Source organism: Trachurus japonicus, chromosome 6 (genome assembly GCF_045865225.1).
Source record: "Trachurus japonicus isolate A0001 chromosome 6, Traja_1.0".
NCBI lineage: Eukaryota > Metazoa > Chordata > Actinopteri > Carangiformes > Carangidae > Trachurus > Trachurus japonicus.
In genome coordinates, this window is record NC_140912.1 from 16355367 (window position 1) to 16371384 (window position 16018).

The 16018-nt window shown below is 43.5% G+C and overlaps 1 protein-coding gene across 3 annotated transcripts in view; it reads right to left on the bottom strand.

The window, feature by feature from the left end:
* Window positions 1–673: 673 nt before the first annotated feature.
* The window catches only part of grm3 (glutamate receptor, metabotropic 3), a 39806-nt gene continuing 24461 nt past the window's right edge, over window positions 674–16018 (bottom strand). For all 3 annotated transcript variants that reach the window (XM_085779370.1, XM_085779371.1, XM_085779369.1), the window contains 7 exons: window positions 10170–10412; window positions 9858–10047; window positions 8718–9027; window positions 8413–8606; window positions 8092–8224; window positions 5893–6070; window positions 674–4344 (listed from right to left, as the gene is read on the bottom strand). In XM_085779370.1, the coding sequence (XP_085635496.1) occupies window positions 4268–4344; window positions 5893–6070; window positions 8092–8224; window positions 8413–8606; window positions 8718–9027; window positions 9858–10047; window positions 10170–10412 (1325 nt within the window). In that variant the 3' untranslated portion in view covers window positions 674–4267. The remainder of the gene's footprint in view (window positions 4345–5892; window positions 6071–8091; window positions 8225–8412; window positions 8607–8717; window positions 9028–9857; window positions 10048–10169; window positions 10413–16018) is intronic.

Here is a 16018-nt window from a genome sequence, read left to right on the forward strand (position 1 = left end):
AATGAGATTGATTTCCTTTTTGCAGGAGGAGCATTAAGTTTCTGCAATTAATGGCCTGGTCGTACCACCAGAGGGCGGTCATTTGCTAGGATACAAGTAAAGAATCAACATCCAGCTCTGCAAAAAATAATAACTATAGATGTTATGTTGTTGCCAGGAAAAAGAAAATCTGGAATGGTCTGCAAATATCTAAAGCGTTAACAACAACTTCTCATGCCCATTATTTTTTGACAAAAATCCTAACACACACTGTCTCAGACTTTTGCTGACAGCAGCATATAGGACAGCAAACTGTTGACAAGCATGGTCCTATTTTAGCTGTCTTGCTTTTAGTTTATTCCTTGTGTTAAGACACTGAGCCTACACACTGGAGTGCATTGTCCTGAGGCAGGGAGCACTCCGCGCGCTTGTTTAATTGGAGTGCCATCACTTAAGGAACAGATTAGGCAGTGGTGTTGGAGACATCTTTCAACATTTGCCAACATGCTATGAATAGAGTCTGTGTGTGTGTGAGTGTGTGTGTGTGTGTGTAATAAGGGGTTAGGGTCTGTTAATGTCGCTGAGACAAATCTATCCACAGTTCTGTGTGAAAATCCTCCTTTTGGTGAGGGTTATTTTTTTTGGAGGGGGAACAGTTTGACCAGACACAGAAGGACGAGCAGACAACACCAGCTGTTTGCTTGTTGTTATTTATTATGATGTCATCACAGCCTCGTTATTGCACGTATCATAAACACCGAACTATTGCTTTGTGACTGGCCAGTTCCAGAGTTCAGCTCGACCTCAGCTTCATTTCGCCACAGAGATCTTGTCTTGTTTCAAAGCCCAAAGAGGCTAAGGACACATTCTGTTATATAGAGGAGACTAGCACAGAGACCTTTATCGAGCACATGGCAGTTGGCAGGGGCTGAATAGAGGGACAATGTCCGTAGTCGATGTCTTGCTGTTTGAAAGGGATATTCATGAGTAAAGCCAATTAAAGAAGACTCCAGGGAGAGTTACTGAGTGCACGAGATGATAAACTGCGGTGTAGTGTAGTGAGAAAGGTGATGTATTTCAAAGTGATGCATTTTCTTCACATCTGAATCCCATTTTGATTTTCCCATACACTCTTCAGCTTCCTTTATCTGCCTTCCCCATATTCCTTCTCCAACCTCCTCAAGGCTGCCTCGTTGGCATGTGCTGCAGCAGGCACCCAGATCTGAGTGCTTCAGTTTCCATGTGGGCTACCAGTCTGTTGGTATAGGCTTAGGTGGTCCTGGCTGAGACCAACTCAGCAGCAAGTTTCACACATAGAGTGGAGATGAGGTGGTGGGGGAAAGGTTGAAGGGGGTGAGACGGCTTGAGGAGGAGAGGGGTCAGTGGGAGAGTGTGAGACCGTTGTCCAAGACCAGTCCCCGAACTAAGTGAGAGGAGAATCCGGGTTAAGTGCTCTATTTGTGCGGCCATTAAAAGCTGGGAGTAGAGTACTGGGCCATGCTGAGCCAAATCTCATCAGTCACTGCCAATTTGAATCAGAACCAGCAACCCCCTTTTTTCCCCCTCTCTTTCTATTCCTCTTCTTTTGCCCTCACCCCACCCACCCCTCCTCCCATCCTCCTCTCCATGCAGACAAACACACGCATTCCAGGAGCGGATGTGGCGGTGGTTGTCCATAGCAACCTGCCATGCGGGGTGTTTCTTGTGGGAGCAGGACCACTGAGTGAATGGCTAAGCCGTCTGCTAACAAAGACTGTGAATCTCTGAGATGCTTTGAGCTTCCATAGAAGCACTGTGACTTCTGGGCTGTGGGAGTGCTTTACATAATCCAGCGGCAGCTCCCCTCTGCTCTGCCACATCGCTCTCTCCTCCTGCTCCCTGCACCTAAAACACATGCCCCATAGTGTAGGTCGGCTTTCTGTTGGCGCATCCTCTAAAATTCATCCAGTCTATCATTCACTGTGATAATCTCAGGGTGCTGTTAAGAGAGTGGTCAGGATATGATGAACCTTCAACAGCACTTGTGTGATTTTTAAACACTGAGAAAACAGATTTAAAATGCTTGTCTGGGGACACAAATATGTATTCAAATATTTAGTTAGAAATATCAAGTTTAGCAGTAACAGATGTTCGACAGCATATTATAGCATGAAACCATTTTGGATTAGTCTAATAATAATTTAATACCACCCTAAATGTAATAAATTATTGCATGAGGATTAAATTAAATTAAATATGCTGAAATGTGAAATTAGAAATTAGGCCTCTAATTTAGGATGTTTAGATTTGCTTATATAACATCTTCATTCATATGCGTTTTTGTCATTTATTCTCCCTATAGCTGAGAGTTTGTCTCATTTCTAGCCAGAAACAGAGAGTTTGAGGGGGATGTTTTGATAAGTGTTGTGTATGTTGCATATGAGTTCTACTCTACCATCCTTTTGTTAGCTGGGATTTGCCAGCAGCTGACACACCGTGTGCCGTGCCTCCTCTTGTGAGCCTCCCTGGGACTGCCAAGGCCAGCTGCTTCACTGTGCCTCTCAACGTCAACACATTTAACACAGGCATGTAAACTGCACACTTCAATAAGTCGACAAGTCAAAGACGTCGTCTTGATGGTATACGAACTTCTCTTCCCCTTCCTTCTTTTATTGGAGCTGCTACGTTGTAAAACATGTAAAATCAGTGTGATGGGTGTCTGTCAGAAGTATCCATTTCATTTTCTTTTTTTTTTTTAGACTAGAGATATTTTTCTCCACAGACTGGAGAAAGGTGGGGGGGGGTTGAGAAAGCCATTTTAACCTAAGAATTCCTCTGAGTCACTGTTTCAACACTTCAGGTAAACAATCAATGGCAGAAGGCTTGATAGGGAATAAAACTAACTAGCATAGTGTTGCCCTGAAACATAATATACTCTATACTGAGGTCACTTTTATATTTACCAAACACGGATTTGCAGCTGGTAATGTAAAAGTGACCTTTTTACAACCTCTGCCTGGAGCACTATCGAACATACATTAAGGCACATCGCCATATTCAAAACAACACCACATACCGTATCATTTGGGGCACAAAGACTTAAGCTACCACTCCCCTGTAGTTGGAAAAAATCAACATGTGTTCAGCAAAGCAGACAGTTTTCTTTCATTACTGTTGTAGTCATTTGAAAACAGTCTCATAATAACCAGGTGAGACATCCATTAGTTTTGGTTTGACATACCATCCCAGCACTGTCAATATTGATCGTTTTGAGGCAAAAGAAATGCATTTGCAGAAATTTTCAGCCCTGCTATTAGTTATTATTAGCAATCCATTACAGTGGCCCTCTAAAGAAACAGATGTTTGAGAGTGGGAGTGAACATAGTGCTGTTTTTGGAGAACACATGTCTGGATCTATGGCCATTTAGATAAAGGGATTCCATGATCAGAAATAGAAAAAAGGAACATTTGTATCAAAAAACAAAGTCTACTTTCCCGCAAAAACAGCCCAAATGGGGTTTTTTTTTTATACAGATCTTTGATGCAAATCACATCTAACAAGATGTGGGCAGATGAATTAACTGAAAATTGTGTTCTGGCACAGTATAACTGTCAGATGACTAGTTTGATGGATTATTTCTTTTTTGTACATGACCGTTCCAGCTGCTGTATCCTATCCAGTTTATGCCTCTGTCCACATTCATTCTAGGGTTACAAGACTGTAACGTTGTGCTGTTTGAACCATCAGTAGTATAATATACAAATGTACAGATACACAATAGAAATGCATACATTATTGGTTATTACAATGAGACCTACAAAAAAGCATGAGAATAAAAAGTCTGTGGGATATTGCAGGTGAGGCAAGCATAGCCACAAATGTGCATCCAGACTGAGGGACACACGCGCCCTCCTACCATGATTAAGCGCATGTCTATTTACACCGCATCATAACAAAGCTATCAAAAACAAAGGCTCCAAAAATTCCTCCTAAAAACTTTTTTTGTTCTTTTGTTTCTCTACTTACAACAATGTCGATTCCATGTATGTACATCCCTAGAAAATAATTTAATTATAGTTACACACTTTCTACATTTGTGAAACAATACAGTTCTAGTCCACAAGGAAGGTTGTGTGTTTGTCTGTGTGTGTATTTGTGTGTACATGTACATATGTGTGTGTGTGTGTCTTTATGTATGAGTGTATACAGTGTGTGTATGAGAGGTGGGAAAATTACGGCTGAGGGGGACACTGTTCATTGATTGGCTAACAGTCGGAGGGGCGGGTCTAAAGAGTGGACTGTACGTGGTCACAGAGAGGAAGTAGTGGAGTCGACAATTTCTCTCCCATTGCACACGGTTGGGACGTAGTGGGCACTGACAGACGCTAGAAAAAGAAATGGATAAAGACAGAAATTATGAGTTACATTTGCACTCATTCTTCGTAAAACATTTCTTATTGAACAATTTTTCCCAGAAATGGGATGAAAAGCATTTTCTTAAAACTAGAAATAATATATTACTTTTGGAGCAACAGTAGAGAAGGATCTGAAAAAAAAATCTTATGACCATAATAGTGATAAAGGTCCATACACTTATGTAGAAAAAGTATTATTAGGGCCCTGGGTGACTGTAAATGCATATTAGAAATGGGCACTAACATTAAAGCAGAAGTAAGCGATCCGGTCGTTTTGGCTAATGCTGCGTTCCAGGCAGGCTTTTGAAACCGTAAATTACAGGTTCATGTCACAACTTACGATTTTGTAGCGTTCCAGGCAACCCACTCGTGTTTTTCCGACCTGTTTTACCTGTGAAAGTCACTATAACGGCCACTCGTAACTTCCGACCCGTGGACTCGTACCAGATCGAACTGGTACGACTTCACAGGTCGGAAAAACACGAGTTACGGGCTGCCTTGAACGCACCATAACAGTCCTCGTCCCTACGTCACCACATTCATGGCATCCCTTGGCTGCACACACAGCCCTGCATGCCGTTCTCTCTCCTCATTGGATAAAAACTGTAGGATACGAGAAAAGTTTTCTCTTCGGCTCAGAGCAGAGCAGAGGGACTGACAGACCCGTGTTTCGGTCCAAACACTCTATGTAAGTGATTGCTGTCGGAAGATATAACTATTTAAGACTTATATTAACACAAATATATCGCTTACTTCTGCTTTAAGTTACAAGCCACAATCCACCAGTAATGAATGGCATAACTTGTCCTGTCAGTGTGCTCGTGTGTTTGTTCTTGTTAAAAGTCCACCACAGCTGTAGTTGCGGTAAAATGTGAGTGGTGGAGCAAACGCAGACTTAATCTACTAAAAATAAATACACTAGCCTACTACCACAGCCAGTTTACAAGTCAATTGGAAAAATGAACGAATTACTAGGTGATTTGGTCTTTTAGCCAATAACGTATTGTGGTTTTGCATTTAGTCTGGTTAGTCTGGGGTGTGCAAGATACCTTTTTTTTTGTCTTGAAATATGTTGTGGTATATGTGTTCACTTCTCAGGGGTATTGCTGTTCCCTGGTCTGCACTGCTCTGCCTGGTGCTACAGCTCTGTCAGCAGGATGCCACTGTTTGCAGTTTAATAAGCTCATGAGTGAACTTGTTATGCATTGAAAGGTAACACCTTTTGGAGCAACAGCGGTCGATACTTGGAGACCTTGCCAGCTTAGGTCGTAGCATTAAACTCATCAATTTGACTTTCAGAAACAGCTCCGTGGCTGTTCCATAGAAACAAAATAAAATACATATATAGATTTTTGTTTTTTCCCGGTAGTGGAACACAGGATTGTCTGCTGTGCTGGACATTGAATTTTGACAGAGATATTCTAAAGAAACCTAAACAAACAAACAACAAAAGCAGAGGGCTGCTGCTCTAGCTAAACCCCTGTCTCTTTAAAAATGAGGTAATTGCATGTAACTTACCATGAGATGCGTATGTGGTGGCTGCCCCGCTGACACTAAAGCGATTCAGGTTGAGCCTGTGGCTGGTCACATTCTTCTGAGGCTGGAACATGATGATGTGGACCTTAGGTGCAAACATGCAGCCCAGGACCACGAAGCCACTCAGGCTTACGGAGATACACATCGTTGTGGTCTGAACCTGCAGCGGAAAGAAGGGGGAAGAGGCAACAGTAATTTGTTGCCAGACTTTGATGGATACATTTTATGCTAATGAAGAATAAAGTAATTGCCATTAACCACTAATTTGATGATAATAATCTATAATTATGAACATTTTTCAAAGGCATCTCTTGAATGAGTATCACAAAGTGCTTCACAGGAAATAAAACAATAAACTAGAAGCAGTTTGATAAACAGCAGATAAACATAAAGCACAAAAATGCCTGGAGTAATTTGCCAATCTCTATCAGCACAGAGAGCCAATGATGCCTGTAAAGTGAGAGTATAACTCTTCATTGGCAGACTTTGTTACTTTGCAACAGTCCAGAGGATAACAATTACAGGATGGATCAATAAAAGACTTAATCAACAGAGACCACATAGGCCAAACTTCACAGTATCTCGTGGTGACTGTAACTCCATTATCTGTGATTTACTTCATGAAATCAATGATAAAGACAATGTTATGGTCTACAGAGGTGTGTGCTGTTAGTCCCTTTCAGGTAGCCATGGTGGTTGTCATTTTGTGTGGTGGTTAAGTGTTTGAATTGGTTACAGTTGTAGCCGAGTTGTATAACGAACTGCAATTCAAGGTAAAATCACACTACACTGTAGAGAGACACACATTAGTAATCAACCCGTCAACGTTTCCTCTGTGTATGTAAAATGCTTATGTATGTGTGAGTGGGCGGTTGGCCATACTGTTGATGTTATGCTTCTACCTGACTAATCTTAAAGTCAGATTACAAGGCCAAAGAAGTGCTTATTTCCTGAGAGAGAGAGAGAGAGAGAGAGAGAGAGAGAGAGAAAGAGAAAGAGAGAGAGAGAGGAGAGTGGGTGTGGTGGAGTGGGGTGGGGGATCAAATGAGCAGCCCTAGCATCAGCACTCTTCTCTTATGCCCTTTGATACAGTGCTGCGTGTTTGTGTACGCGCGCGCACATGTGTGTGTGTTTGTGGAAGTGTGTACTTACGGTGTGTGTATGCTTAAGATTTGTATGGATCAGGTGAACACTCACTCCCCTGTTAAATCTGAACATGTGTCAGCAGTTTGACGGAGGCTGTCTGTTTGTCAGCCCAGCACTGCAGAGCTGGGACATTTGCCAGCAGGATTAGAAAATTGTTTTCAGTTTCCACTCCACCTGTGTACTCACTATTTTGTGATCTGTGTGTTTGTATTAATTAGTGTTCAGGGGGACAAAAACACTTCTATCACAGTCACATTAGAGAGAATTTTGTGGCTAAGGGAGTAGTTTGATATAGGTTTTATTTATTTGCTTTCTTGCCAAGAGTTAGGTGAGAAGATTAATACCAGTCTGATGTTTGTTTTATTGATAGATAATTAAAATAGATACAGACAATTCATATCTTACTCTCAATTAGGGTTCTTTATGTGTGCCACAAGGTGGATTTTGTCATCTTTGGGCAAAGCTAGGCTAGCTGTTTCCCATGTTTTGCAGTTTTTATGTCAGGCTAGGTTAGCTGACTGCTACCAGTAAATTCATTCTCAACAAGCAAATAAAACGGAAAACATTTCCTTTACATTAGGGTTATGTTACAGTAACATGGTTGGGATCAATGCAATGTAAGTGTAATTTAACTTCTAACATTTATCTCTTTTGTCTGAATCAGTTGTTGAATTTGTAAAGTTGGGGTGTTTTCCTCTTGGTTTAGTCCTGAGTTCTATCTGCATATTTCTGTGAGAGAAATGTAAACTATGTAGTACAACATGGAGATGCTTTAAGTGCTATGTACTGTAGCCTGCTACAGTTTGCATGATCCTGCTGCATCCCAGAATGCAAAGTAGAGGAACCATTTAGCTAAAACTTGCAGAATACACATTCCCTCCACGAACTGCTTGAGAGTTCATACTGGGCCAGATCTCAGTGTTTACACCCTCCCAAAACACCCTCACTCTGGGGAAAAAAACTAACTAGAGTCCGATTTAAATGCACTAAACAGTGAAACACAGAAACAAGTATTTGTGTGTGCATTCAAGATACCCTGTAGTCGCTTGATGTAACATAAAAGATGGGAAGAAAGGCCAGCCAAATTATACAGGTGGTGTACATGGTGAATCCAATAAACTTGGCCTCGTTGAAGTTCTCTGGGCACTTCCTGGTCTTGAAGGCATACCTACAAGGACAGGATCATGTTTCGGATTAGACAGGTACCATCTGAAAAAATACTAGACAGATATTGCAATGCAATATGTTGCTGTGTAAACAAAACTTCTGAAAGTGACAAACTAAATCATATATTTTTGCTGGGAAAAACAAAACACTTGTGGATTGGATGGATTCTTTCAGCCGTAACACACTTACACAGTACACAGGATGACCAGGAGCACGTCATATCCCAGTGACAGCAGCATGCTTGAGTCGCGTACGTTACACTTGAGGATGACAGTCTGCCGTCGCTCCGGCAACGTGAATCGCCGTGTCCCGGGAACCTCCAGCAGCAGCCACACGGACACCATCACTAACTGGACGGAGATCAGACTCAGACAGATGAACACCTGAAGAAGACAGGAGGAGACAATGGTGAGGTCAACAAAATCTGCAGTCAGTCTGTCTAGGTGTCCGTCTGACTGACACAGATGGATGGACATTATGCTGCAATCTCTCACCTGAGAGGAAGGGCTAATGAAGCGTGGCCTCGCTACGCCCGCTCCGTCTTTCACGCCACTGAAAATCCTGGCGATCCTGTTGGTTTTGGTGAGGAGGGCTGAGTAGCAGACAGCAAAAGAAGTGCCCAGGCCGAGACGTCGTAGGGCACAGATGGCAGGGGAGGGTTTGGCTAAGAAGAGGAAAGTCATGGCGTAGGACATGAAGACTCCCAAGAGGAGAATGTAACACAGCTCCCTGCCTGAAGCTTTCACCAGTGGTGTGTTGTTGTGTCGCACAAACACCCAGAACACTAGGCCGGTGCACATGAACCTGTGGACAAAAGAGGGGACGTTATGCAGCCATTTTTGAAAGGTTCTTGGTAAATGTGTGGAGTCTGAATTGACTGTTTGTAAGTCCTCTCCGACCCTCACCAGTCGATTATAAAAAAGCAGTATTGTTCTTTTATCCCCTTGTAGTGCTAGATGGTTCTATTGTGGATATGATGTGAAAAATGGGACACCTATTTTATTAACCTTTTAGGATGGGAACTACCTGATGTGTTTGACAAACATGATGCTATTTTGGGTGACACTGGCTGGGGTTACTGGAGTGTAAACTTCCCCAAAATCCAATAAGAAGCAGGACAGAACTCTTAACATCACCCCAAGCTCTGATGGCAACCAGAATCGGCCTCTACCCAGTGAGGAAATGCTGCATGTAACTCATAAAGTCACAAACAAATGTATAATAATGCCTTTTAGGCCTTGAATATATGTGGATAATGCTCTACTATATGCTTTGTTATATAATGAAGCATTACTTCAGCAAGTTAGCTGGGTGTGCCGCCAACTGCAGCTTATGTTTGGGCAAACAAATTACACAGTTTAATCAATTTTTTACAGTTCTGCTCTCATGTTTTTGTTTTTTGATATTTCTCCAACCTTTTTAAATGCATATTGCTCTTATAAGAGCTTTTTTAGCACATGGAAAACCCAAAGCTTGACATTCCTGCTATTATGGCTGCTTCTGATGGGGGCATAACTGGAAATGTTTGACTGCCACTGCCTTAAGGTATCCCAGAATTCATGCCACACATACACACTTAGACCTCTCAGAAGCAGTTGGAAATTGACATCATGTTGACAGCTCTTATCACTCACCCTACACACGCGATCGTAATCGGACCAATAGCCCAGGCATCTTCCCACATAATATAGTCCTCGGGGAGGTCATAACAGGATGTCAGGTCATCAGTGGGCCATTGGCCAGGAGCACAGGGCGAGCAGGTGAACTCATCAGCCAGGTATTCATGAGGCTCACAGGCTGTACAGATCCAGCAGCAGTATTCACCTGGGAAACAAGGATATGAACAGCAGAGTGTGACAGTCTGAGATTTTTCAAAAGGCACTGCTGCTTGGTATGGTATGTCGCAAACCACAAAAAACGAACATTGTTGAGATTCAGTCTCCTACCTGCCTGCATTTTCTTCATCTCATTACGTTCACAGGGGTCGCTGCACTGCGAGTTGGGTACCACTTCTCTGGGCCAGCGAATCAGATCACCACTCAGACTCAGACTCTCTGCCCATTCACCTACAGGCACGTAACCATAACGATCACCAGAGCGCTGGTAGCTGAAGATGTAGTAGCGGCCTATCCCGTCCCCCTGGGAATCAAACTTCACTGCTGTCTCACTGCCCGGTGGAGAGAAAGGGGCTGGGGGTAGGGGGTGGGAAGATACAAAGGAATGGAAAAGAAAGAGATAAGACGAGTGGTAAGAGGAGATTAAAGCTTAACAATCACAAACAATCATCCCATTGATGTCTCATTGATGTCTCCTAAAAGCAGCGGTGAGGACAGAGACAATACGCCATGGTCAGTCAAGCCTTAGGAGTCCAGGACGGACAGTGAAGGGCATTACAATAGTGTTTTCATGAAGATCAGTCAGTTACAAAAGTATTTGCTAAGAGGCTATAAATGCCTGGTATGCTTGGTGATGTCCGTGTGTATCAGTGGCCTCCCATCCTTCCCTAAGGTCACATAGGGACACAAATGGCGCTCTAAATTCTGATCTGACAAACTTTATTACCAAATGCATCATTAACAAACTGCCCATAAAGTCATACAGGCATGAAGGCAGAGGACTGAATCCCTGGACAGTGCTATAGCTACCCACACATTGATAGAATTAGCCTCTGGGTCTCTTATGTGAGGGAAGTACACTGCTGAAACTGCCAAATTGGTTTGTATACAAGTTGTTATGAAAGGATTACCATCTACCCTGAGGATGTGGGAACAGAAGAGATTGTAAAATTGGCAGGACGCTGAAACCATAAAAAAGCAACAATCTAGAAACAAGGAGTAAAGCAGCTATGGAGTGGGGGGAAAAAAAGTAACTTTCTGATGCGCTGCGTGAGCCGTTGGACCTGACAGTGCTGACACTTGGCCATTTTGACTCAGACAAAGTGGATGTCACTCCTACGGTGCCACTTCTGTCCTTACAGCAGAGTAATCAACCCTGTGCTGCTGACACACTGCACAGGGCTGTGTGTGTGTTATAAGCTGTTGCCCCCCCTGTCAAACGATGGCTGGGGATAATGCAGCGTACACTGGGTTTATAAAGCATCAATCTTCAATGTATAACAAGGCTTTGGATCTTCGGTGCACATCTCCATTGATGGTACTGTGCTGTCTACATATCTCCATGTCATTGGATAACTGAAGAAATCACGGGTCAAATTCTATCTCCAAACATACAGCTTGGGATCAGTGGAACAAATCAGAATACAGATTGCATGTAAGCTGCTGGGCTGAAAAGTGTGTATGTGTGTGCACGGGGATGTGCGCGCAGACACACGCCTGTGGAAGCTCCATTAGATTTGACTTTACAGTGTGATGGTTAAGGTATTGCTCTGAGCGCTGTGGGAGGCTGTGCTGACAGAACCAAAGCTCTGACCCTGCTGTTAGCCGTGTGTGTATATGAATGTGTGTGTGTGAGTGTGTGTATGTCCATGCAACACTGAAAAGGGCTAAAGCTGTGCTATTGTTGTGAAAGCTCAGTGTGTTCAGAGAAGAATGGCGTGTCAGATGACAGCAGAGGGGGTTAGGGTTTATGAAATCCATAAATCACAGAGACAGCACAACCCTTTATCTTTCTTCTCTCTCCCTCTATCACAGGAAATTTTAAGTGTCAAATCTTCTATGGAATTTGGGACTAAATGTTTAGGTGACAGCTAAATGAAAATGATTTCAATAAGAAGGTGCTGATAATATCTTCGGCGAAGAAGAGATACGAATCCATTATGCTGCAAGTTGGCAGATAATAAAGTCTGCTAATAACACAGAGCAATAAGACAAGCCAGGCCTCCTCCCATACACACTCATAGAAACACTTCGCCACCAGCTAATTATCATAACTGCACCTTATTAGGACCTTAGATGTGTGCTGAAGCCTAATTAGCTCTATGTGGTAATTACGTGTAATACAGACTAAAGAGATAACAGCATTAGCCTACAGACCCATTTGAGGGCGCTGTATTGTCCTTGACTTCCTGCTAACAGATCACATTCGGAGTACGATAGACTCAGAGGACTTGTGATTCCTTTCTACAACCAACATCAGCGACCTTGCTGACATGACAGAGCAGCTTATCAGGAAAGTGTATGAGGGTGCAAGTTAGAGCTGGCGAAGGCCACCAAGACTCCTCTGGTGACTGCAGAGAGCTGAGACAGGCAGCTCAGGTCCTTGACTGATGGACGCCACTCTCTCCCCTCACTGTTGTTCTGGGAGAGGCTACATTCAAAAGCCTGGTGTCAAAAGCCTGGTGCAGATACAATGACTAAAAGACTGCAATTTGTGCTAAATGCTAACATCAGTGTGCTAACATGTTTTATCTTTCAGAACAATCCATCCAGTAGTAGCTAGATTTTTTTTTCCAGTTTTAGTAAAAATAACAGACAGACAGACGGACGGATGTCGAACGGACAGAGACAGACAGACAGAAACCGACATTCAAAATGCCACACATGCCTAAAATTGAATTTTGGCAGCTGCACAATAGGAAGTTTGCCCCTCACTTACATTTCTACAACACATTTCTGTGTGATGTAACTTTGATGAACCATGAACTGAACCAATTTGATCATTTGAAGAAGTGAACGTGGTAACTGCTTCCTAACAGCGGAGGGCTTTCCTGCGGCTTCTGAACACGTACTATAAGCTCTGAGACAGTGATTCCATTCTGTGTCATCTCATCCATACTATCCTTCACGCTGACCCAGTCCTTTCCAGCTGAGACCCACGGTGGGCTCAGCTCTCAGCACCACCCACAGCTCTGAGTGACTTCACGTGCCTGTGACACATTGTCAGCACTTGGAGGTGGATCAGGCTTTCTCACTGACATTCTCCTAAAAATAATCCATATTAGCTGAAACTGCTCAGGCAAATGATAAATTGATGTTAAGACTCAAAGAGTTGTTTGTACAGTTGGTTTCAGTGCACCTGATATCTGCATAATCTCTGTGAATGCAATTGAAAAAAAAGCCTATCAGATCCCTAATTTCTGTGAGACACTTTAGCATTCCCGCTAACTTGAGAAACACCTTATTATTCTAGCTTAATTAGAAGTATGGTAAAAACAGGCTTTTCATTCAGAAGCTGAGAAATTAATTATGTTCTCGGCCATGTCGGGCTAAAGCGAGGCCCAAGGGGGATTGTGGGTATTAAAGGCGGGGAGAGAGAGAGGAGGCAAAGGGGCTTGGGAGGAATAAGTAGGAATAAGTAATCTAAAAATGGGGAGAGAGAGAGGAGGCATATAGACTCGTAGGGAGAGGGGGAATCTTCTCTTTGTGTGAGGGTGTGACTGAAAATTCAAAAGCTGGCTGTTGATGAGTTGTTGGCTATGGAATTGAAAATTATATTTCCAAGCACCAAACCACCTTAATCCAAGTTCAATCTTGACAAAATAAATCCTGTATTGGGACTGGTGCATAAAAAAACACCTGTTACAAGTAAAATGTAGATACAACTCTATACTGCACTGCGTAATGATGTGACCAAAGTTCCTTGTCCCTCTTTCCCTCCATTGGGTTAATGACCTTACCCATCTGTGTCCTACAGAGAGAACACACACACACACACACACACACACACACACACACACACACACGATCATATACATACAGTATATGAACAGAGGGATGCACTCGTATGTCACAAACACGTATACAGATCACATTAGCTTTATTTGTTTCCCTACAGATTTAGTCCCTGGGGAGGGCAACGCTGCCTGGGCCACAGAGCAACAGGCCACAGGGGAACAGAGAGCAGATAGGGTGGAGGGAAGGAAGTCGAGAACGACGGAGAGAACATATAGGAGGAAAGGTGCAGCAGCAGAGGGCTGAGGCTTGACTGAAAGAAAGGTGGAGAGATAGAGGAGACAAAAGAACGAAACGGCAGGCTTAAAGCAAGAGGTGCTGGGAGGGATGATGAGCCAGGAGACAAGATAAGGGCAAAGAAAGGAGGGAAGTGACAAGGGAGAAGAGGGAGAAGAATACGAGGGGAAAAATAAGAGAGGAGATAGCATATGAGAAAAGCAAGGAAGTGATGTGACGACAGCAGAGACATAGGTGGACAGAGGAAAGCCTTTAGATGGCGGAATCAATAGAGAAAAGGTGAAGGATGGATGGATGGATGGATGGATGAGCAAAGTGAAGGAGTGGAGGAGCAAACTGGCTCAGGGAGGCGGCGGAGGCAGCAGAGCAACCTTGTGAAGTCTAAGTGGGATGTGCTGTTTTTGAATGTAGAGAGAGAGTAGGACAGTTTCTGGGTGAGAAAGAGAAAGGAGTCGGGGAGAGATATAGAAAGATAGAGTGATGAGGAACGAGTGTAAGAGACACAGAAGGACTGAGAGTGACGGAGACGGTGGGATAGAGGTAGAGAGTGACGAGCAAATGAGGGAGAGAAAGAGTGAAGGTTGTTCTCTAGCATCTAAACGTTGCAGTAAGCTCTCAATATGGCCCTGAAGGCACACCGCCTCTGCTAACACAGACATATCACACACACACACACACACACACACACACACACACACACACACACACACACGCTCGGCGCAGAGAAGGGGGAATATCACATCTATCACTACTATTTGAACAGAAGACTGCGTGCATGTGTGTATATACTGATCTGTTTGCTGCAGATCGGGGAGGTGGGTGGGTGGGAGTTGAATGATGGCTTTGAGAAGTGTGTGGGTCGGGGGTGTCTGCAATTTCATGCTGGTAAAAAAACAAGCATTTCAAGCTGCCTCTTTGTAAAAAAAAAAAAAAAAAAAAAAAGGAAAAGAAAAAATAGCTGAGTGTTTTGCACTGGTTTGTGTATGTGTCCCCTGTGCGTACGAATCTATGTGTTTTCTGTTCCAAGTATGAAGCAAGGCCTCATAAAAATGCACAAATGTGCCCCTGTGTCTGTTACTAGTTGGTTGAGAGCGGGTTCCCGTGATCTACCAGATCACTTCAACAATAGGCAATAGTGTCGGCTTCATTACCATAGCAACTAGCGAGATGGGGCTAGATGAAGAAGAGAGCGGCATTATGAAAACACTCTCCTAACCACACAACATACTGCCTCAGTGCACCACATACGCTGTCAGTAACACATAACAAAACAGCCCCATCACAGCTAAAGACAGCCTGCTGCGTTGTGAATGTAAAGTGAAGGGGAGAGGGGAGAGTTATTCAGTGAATTGGGAGGCATGAAGATATGAGCAAGATCAAACTTCTAATGAACATGCATGCGCGTGCGTGTGTGCGTGCGTGTGTGTGTGCCAAAGAGATGGGAGTGAGATAGAGAGCGCAAACAGTGTTGATTTTCTGTTCGCTACAGTTCAGACTGAGAGCACTGCGGATGGTGATGCTGCAGTATTTATACCCCACATTCAACCTCAACTCACCTCGGCTCCTTCCCTCCATACTGTAGATGGAGAGATGTATATACGTATGGCAGTGAGAGTGACTCATTCAAGGCTCGCCGAAAAACTCAAAACACACGCTCCCACAGTTCCCAGTTTAACTGTACCGCCACTTTCAGCATCCTCATAGTCTCATTAAAACGGTGCATGAATGTGTTTTTTTTCACCGATACAGCTGCTTGCCGCGCTGTCGCTGTCATCGCTGACACTGAGCTGTTGCATTCCCACACTGCAGAATAAAGACACGCATCTCATGGATAGTGACAACAAGGAAGGGAGAGTGAGATAGGTTGATGTAAGGCAGGACGGACGACGATCACACATGGAGATAAAGAGGAATTTCTCCGCTCCTCT